General features: G+C 38.5%; 1 protein-coding gene across 1 annotated transcript in view; it reads right to left on the bottom strand.

The window, feature by feature from the left end:
• Positions 1 to 9: 9 nt before the first annotated feature.
• The window catches only part of SH3GL3 (SH3 domain containing GRB2 like 3, endophilin A3), a 53027-nt gene continuing 45277 nt past the window's right edge, over positions 10 to 7759 (bottom strand). The window contains exons 8-9 of the mRNA XM_032195182.1: positions 6873 to 7000; positions 10 to 809 (exon numbers count right to left, since the gene is read on the bottom strand). Of these exons, the coding sequence (XP_032051073.1) occupies positions 604 to 809; positions 6873 to 7000 (334 nt within the window). The 3' untranslated portion in view covers positions 10 to 603. The remainder of the gene's footprint in view (positions 810 to 6872; positions 7001 to 7759) is intronic.

Here is a 7759-nt window from a genome sequence, read left to right as displayed (position 1 = left end):
CAAGCACTGTTCTTATCCCACAGAAATATTTATTAAGTTTGGTCAGCAAAGTATAGGAATTTTTGATTCTGAGAACTTGTACTTAGTACAACAACATCGTAATATTGACAACAATCACTTTGCCTTTTGTCAACATACAATGTGAAACGTGGATTAACTTGTTCACAATAAATTACAGTGTGATTGATGAAAAGAGCGCAATGACATCAGTAACTTAGGAACTGGTTACAGTTAGCTTCACTTACAGTATTTTTTAAAATTGTTTTCAATAGTAAAATCATTGCAGCTGAAGATTAAAAAAAACAAAACATACAATAATAGCAAAGAAACGCATTTTTGGAGCAACAGTGAGCTACCAGTAAACACCTCATACAGTGATCTTCAAGGCACAAAGCAAAAAAACTGGGTATGGGTTTTTTTGCAGGTTGATGGAGTCAGGGAAGGTAAATTTTTTTTGAATATAAAATAAATACATTTTAAAAAGACGCATACAAAAGTCAGTAAGTCAGTCAAATAGCAAGGCTTTCACAGAATGCCACACTGACAGCACATTTGTGAATCCATTTCAGTCATGAAATCATGTTCACAGCTTGAATGACACAATCACTGAGGCAAGGGTACCATCACTTCAACATAATTAATGGGGAAGAAGCCAGACTCTCCATTTAACATCCCTTCATACCAATTCTCATCGATCTGATTGGTCAAAGTTATGATGTCCCCTTCCTTAAACCCAAGCTCGCCTTCATTTTCTGGTTCAAAGTCATAGAGAGCTTGGCAGCAAGGCTGATCCATGTGCACTGAAGAACCTGCCCCAGTGACAGAAACAAACAAGCAAGCATTAAAAGAGCTTTAGAGCATCCCACTAGCCACTAAGCATGACAATAACAGGTCAAAACATAGCTGTCTTTTTTTTTTTTTCCCCCAAACAGTTTTACTATTGCTTTTACCAATTAACATCTGGTCCTTCTACATATAATACTAGTGATTACTATTATTTTAAAACATAATTCTGTTCTTCCCTCAAGTTCAGATGTTACTTGATTTCTGTTCCTAGTTGCATTCCCTTTGCAAAGGATAAGCAAAACTAATAGTTCAAGCAATCACAGCTGTCAAAGCTAGTGTGGTCTCTTTGGAGCAATGGCCAGAAGAACTGGAAGGGTAGGATATGTGGATGTGGAAAAGTCAACAGGAGAAGTGACAAATAATCATTTAAACATACTGCACTGCAGCACACTGCCACTGCAGGAATACCTCTCAGAGGGCAGGGGCTCCATCTGTCCTACACACACACACTAACAGCCTGGAGGCAGCCAGCTGGATTTCCACGCACCTGTGCATTTGCAGGAGCTCCTGCATTAGCTCACCTTGCTTAAGCAGTGATGGTCATTTCTGGGTTACTGCTCCCTGAGTCTGTGTGTTCAAATCTTTTGCTATACATGGCCTTCGTCTGAACTAAAGTGACAGTTATGTTAGTAATGGTGGTGGCTATCAAACTATCTTACAGATGAAAACAAACAGCAACCCTACCGATACAGCACCCAGCTGTTCTTGTGACTTACACTGTTTGCTGATGTCCTACTATAACGATCTTCATACCAAGTTACTCTTAAAATATTAATATTACCATATGCAAACACAGTAGTGAGCACATATTTTTGCAGGAAAACAAATATAATTTAAAGTAGAAAACAATCACCATTACCAAAATAAGTTAGCTTATCATTACAGCTGTCTTTTTAAAGATTCTCACAAAGAGGTCGTTGACTGGCTTGGATCTCTAGCATAGAGACCTATACGTAACATATTCCTTTACTCGTACTTATGAATAATAGCTTATTCTAATAAAATGTAATCCAATGTTCAAATTGTAAAGCTCAGCTCTGTGGGCAAGGACTAGCCAGAGGTTCAACAGATGCTCAACCATAACAGATTTTTAATAATACATGCAGCATATTGAAGTAAAATTCTGCTAAGTTGTAGTATGTTTATAAATGAAGAACAGGGAAAAAGACTTCATGCTGCTACCACATACACAGCAGTAAAATACATTACAGCATGACGAACAACTCTTCAATCTTCCAGTGCTTCAATTAAAGCAATTAAACCCCTGAAGTTATTCTGCATGTCTCATTTGCAACATTGCCACAACTCAAGTTTTTTGTCTTAGCTCTCTCTCCAAGCTATCACACAGTCTGATCACGTAGTCAGCCCAAAGAGTAACTTTTGTTTGGGCAAGTATGCACCCAACGTTAATGCAATACAGATAAAATAGCTGAGATGTTAAAAATGCATGTTGTACATTTTAATCTGCAAATCATGGTAATTTGTAGGCAACTACTGAAAAGTAATTGTTCTGATATTTTCTAGCAACAGGGATCAGAAGTCTTTTAGGAAACAAGGTGACAAGACAACTATTCTGGTGATCAGTAGATGAGGATGGGTGAAAGCATCTTTTTAATTGACAAATATATACATGAGTAATATTTGGTGTTACAACTGGGAAGTGGGAATTAATTTTCTGTTTTGTGGACACGTTCCATCCTTTAGAAATAAAAGCTCTTTTCTATTTTATAACAATGGGAGAGAGCTGTCAACACAAAGCGCCCCTTCAGCCAGCCTCCCTGGGATACTGCTGTAACAAAGCTGGACTATTTCTCTGCCCGGGGAAGGCATGGGGTAACAACAAAGTTTAACAAGAACAAACTGAATTACAGCTACTCTAATTCAATGGCCCAGGCAAAAGATTGGTTCTGGGCATATTTTTGCTGAAACAGTCCATGCACAGAGAATAAGATGAGACACGGTTTTCCAACAAAAACGGACTGACTGCATTCAAAAATAGCTGAGTTATTTTCAGAGTCTTTGCCAAGGTAGAACTGATACCAACTCACTAGAACTGTCAACAGCAGAAGGCAGTGCTCTGAATAATTGACAAAATTTCCTAGCCTTCACCAGCTGCTCCGATGGGGCTAATTTACTATTGCAAGTCAGTTAATTTCTGACAGTAAGGTACCTGATATGAGATGGATCACATTTGGTTCATTTTAAGCTCCAAAGAACTTAAAAGTGTCTGGCAGCCTGGAAAGATTTTAAAATAATGGTCACAGCCAGTACAACCGCTTTCACTCCAGGCTGTAGGATCAGTCAAAGACTTCATTAGAGTCAGGCAGCTGCTGCTACTGTACAACCCGATGAGACAAAACTTCCCTGACAAAGGTGATGGGGGCAGCATTGCCTGACAATCTGCAACACACACTGCTTAACATCACAGAATTGGTGACATGACTCCAGCCTTTTCCTGTCTATTAAAGCACGTCTTCTACTGTTGCAGAGGCTTAAGCTAAAGACCCTTTTTTCCTTAGGAGGAAAACCCTTTTTTCCTGCAAGGAGGTTTTATGTTAATTTGCAACGCTACACCCACCTCCTTAATTTCTGCCATTGTGGAGCTAAATTGTCATGCTTCATTGTCACATATTCAAAAATGTCTTGTCATAGTGTCTACATCACTTAAACCTTGACAGCACAAATGGAAAAACAACCAGAAGGCAGGTTAAGCATCAGCTGTCTATGACTTCTGAAGCATTACAGGATGAAACCAGGACATTCAATGTTTTTCATTGCTGTTGTTGTATTTCCAAAGGGAGTTACTGCCCATTCCCGCACCTACTCTTAATCTTCTATATCACGATGTATACATATGGTTGCAGAATTATACTTTAATAATCACAAACTGGAAGCTTGCTAAGTTAATTAGTCCAAGTATTCCTCACAGCTGAAGTGTGTAAACATTTAGATGCTTGTGTTAAACTGCAGCACGTGGCAACCAGACCCAATTAGTTCATATCATAGTCAAACCTGACAAACAAAAAGAATGAAAGGCATGATGTAACACAGCATTTAAGAGTTTTAAGATGAACCAGATGACACTTATAGCTTCAACTGATTAATGAGGATAACAATAAATTAGAACAAAAATACAGATTTGTTATCTGTGCTTAATCAAAGTAGCTAAATAATGTACAACATGAAAAAGATGTTTCAGTGATTCTAGTCCTGCAAATGTATGCAAGTCATTAGTACTATATAATTCCCATGTGTCAGGAACTGTACAAAGGAAAATACCATTAACTGCTCCAAGAAGCTGATACTTAACCTAGAAAGCTATGGTGAAACACAGGAAAAGCCATTTCAACACTCAAAACGGGATTGTGGTGGTTGTGCTGAATTATCACAGCTTACTTTGAACTGCCCTGTTGATTTCCATGGGCTCACTAATGCTAAGATAGTACTTACACTGAGTGACAGCATCGGCGAAATTAAAGCTCTACGTTTTGACAGAGTCAATGTGTAAACAGGGAAAATTAAGCACAAAAGTGCTTGTGTAGGACAAAAAAAGTTTTCTAAGTGAAAGAAGAAAGCGATCGTGATGCTATCCCTCTATCACTTGGAGACCTTAAAACATTTACCAGTGTTTTGCTTAGAGCCACCTGGTTTGCATTTCTAAACCACAAACCATAAATCAAATCTGTTTCATGATTTTAAACAGGAACAGGAAGGTTTTCCCATTTACAAGCAAGGCATATTCACTTCACTGTAATTCCACAAAAATTCATATAGGTAACTTTTGAGTACTTAACAGGAAGAAAAAAGAAAACAAACAATGATTTCACTTCTTATTGTACCTGCTCAGTAGTTAAGCACAGCATCCACAACGACACCTTCTTCAGGAGGAAAAAAATATTACAGATGTTCTAAGTACTACATATGATGTCCTGTATATGTCTTTCTGATATTATTCACATTAATCATAGCAACTGTTACTGATTTTTTCCTATCCCTCCTCTTTATCTCTTTCACGGTTATGTTTTCTCTTCCATTCTGATAGTACTGAGTGAGCCAAGCAGTAAGTGAAAATCCATCATTTAATGATATGCAAGCAGCTGATGGAGTAGTCAATGAATGGAAGTGCCTCACTCCTTCCCTACCTTCGTAAGCAGTGGTCATTTATTTTTCAGTTCATTCACTGAATTTTAGCTTATTAAAACCACCTTTTTTTTCTTTTTTTTTTTTTTTCTTTAAGTACGCTGGAAACAACCTTGAGAAGTCATCTAACCTGTCTTTTGCCTAAAGGCTGGACTGATTACCTTTAAAGGACATCTTGGATCACTCACATCACGATTATAAACCACTGTAAGGTGTGTACTGCTTTATCTCGGTTTTGACATACTAGTTAATGTACAAATGCTGAATCTAAGTCTCCTGTCTCTGCTGCACATGTAAAGCAGAAAAAAAGCTTATATAACTTGACAAGTAATTGATAGGGGACTAGTTATTTTATACTGGATTCTTAATAAAGGTTGCCTTGTTTTTGCTGCTTTCATCCAGATGTGCTGTGAAAATAACTAGAAACTTACAAATTTATGCATTGCTGCACACATTTGCAGTGATTTGAATGAAATGTGTGCTTGCACCATGTCTTTAGAACCAGTGGTCTGAATTGAGAGGAACATGCAAGAAAAGGAAGAGTTATCTCCCTCAATCCCATGTTCAACAGCAACACAAAATTACTGTCTTGTTATTCAGGCAGCATGGGGAGCTTCACTAACATACCTTCAAGTACCCTGAAGCACAAAAGAAACAAAACGAAGGACAGGATCTTGCTGGGTGGATTTATGCTGCCAATCTATTGCAATCCCCTTCACTATGGATTGTGTAATAGCCTTATTTTATACCAGAGTGCAAGAAAATTAAATACTCAAGAAGGAACATGAAGTTACAGCTCTAAGCTTTATTCTTTCACCTTTAGTCCTCTTCTTTCTCTCACAATAACCTTTAAAAAGAAGAAAGACTGGAAGGAAGAGGAAACCAGAAAGTTAAAAACAAGAAGAAAAAAAAAGAAAAAAAAAAGAAAAAGAAAAAGGCTTCAGAAAAAGATCCTAGATCTCATGCCAAATAGAGAAGGAAACTTTAGGCTCACTGCCTCCTCTCTATTTTCCTTACAAATAATGTTTATGGAAAAAAACTGGCTTTTTCATGCTCTTTTCTTTGCATATTATTGTCTTTTCTGTTTTGTTATTGGTCTCTCATCACTCGCTGTAGGCAAAGGAGATAAGGAAAAAAAGTATTCATGAGATGAAGGAAAGTATGAGATGAGAAAAAGTTATTTCAGTGAGTAGTAACCTTAGTAATTATTACCATTCCCACAACTTTCAAGGGCTTTCATCAGTTGTTCTTTTTTATTATTTTTGTGTGTGTGTGTGTGGGTGTGGGTGTGTGGGTGTGGGTGTGGGTGGAATCGGGATCTAACCACAAGAAGGGATCCTACTCCCACAGTAATGGGTACCTGAGAACTTTGGTTCAAAAATGCACGCACTTTGGCATGTATTTTAGGGCCATTAAAATAAAATATATTAATAAAAAATAAAATAAAATTAGTAAGGCTGGGAGCGATCTTTCTGAATTTTACGTGGTTAATAGTCAAGATCCTGTGCTGATCCTTTATGGTCTAGTAGACTGTGGAGAGAAATTAGCATCTGGAGATGTTCCATACAGTGATGTAACACACCCACCTTAGGCATCTGTCTTTTCAAGACATGAACTGCTTTCTGCAACTGACTCCCTCTCTCTCCTCCCACCCTCAGTGGCAATACAGAGAACCTAAAAGACCAAGGAGAATGCCACACCTAAATTTCAGATGGTGAAAGATCACTGAGAGGAAACCTGCTTCACAATTCCATTTCCAAATCTGGGAAACAAATGGGAGGCAAATACATGGATACTGATGCCTCATGAATCTATCATTCTCATAGTACAAGCAACAATCTGGTAAAACACCCACCAACACATTAATTCTGTGGCCACAGGCTTACCTGATGATTTTATGGAAGAGCTATATGCAATCCCATTGTGCTGCTGATTATCACCAATTTCCAGGGTTGCAGTTATTACAGGCTTTGGCTTAAATTCACGTTTAGGCCGACTAGATGCTACATTTATTCTAGAACACAGAGAAGAGCAGCAAGAGATTTACTTGAAGGAACAAATACTTATGGAGTTTCCATCTAGGGTCTGTGCTTTTGCATTTGAAAAGTGGGAAAAAACCCTCCTGCTGTGTTTTTGTTTATTTTAATATGTTTTATTTTGTGGTGTGTTCCCCCTCCCCCACCCCCCCCCGAGGGAGAGGGACATATGTATTATTTGCTTAAAACTGTTCAATTCTAATGCAATATTTGAATTTCAGCAATCCTTATTTTATTTAATGCTGTGGTCTTGCTGACAGAGGCATAAAGCTTAACAGCCTGAGTCTGAGAAGTGCTGAGCATCCACAGCTGCCACTAAGTTCAGCAGAAGTTCCAGGAATGAGCTATCTGGAAAGCTCTACTGTACATGACATATGCAGAAACCCAGCCAGGACAGAGGCCCAGGGACTGCATCTCAAACAGTGCCTTTTTTATTACAAAAAAACGGGAAACAACCATTTGGTCAGCAAAACCATCTTAGTACCTCTTCCTGTATGCACATGTGGCCCAGCTGAGAACTCCTCATCTCACTGGCCTTCTGGCTCTTGGGGCAGGGTACACAGGCACAGCTGCTCCTGTGTGATACTCACAGCCACCACATCAACCCAAATAAAAATCCCCACAGAGTTATCCAGACTCTGTGACTGTAATGTTAGGCTACACTACAGTGGCCCGCAAGTCATTTTGGTCTCCTGTTTTCTGTTTGTTCTCAGGGTGACGTACACCAAATTAATGAC

This window comes from Aythya fuligula, chromosome 11 (assembly GCF_009819795.1).
Source record: "Aythya fuligula isolate bAytFul2 chromosome 11, bAytFul2.pri, whole genome shotgun sequence".
NCBI lineage: Eukaryota > Metazoa > Chordata > Aves > Anseriformes > Anatidae > Aythya > Aythya fuligula.
This window is presented reverse-complemented; position numbering and strand designations above follow the sequence as displayed.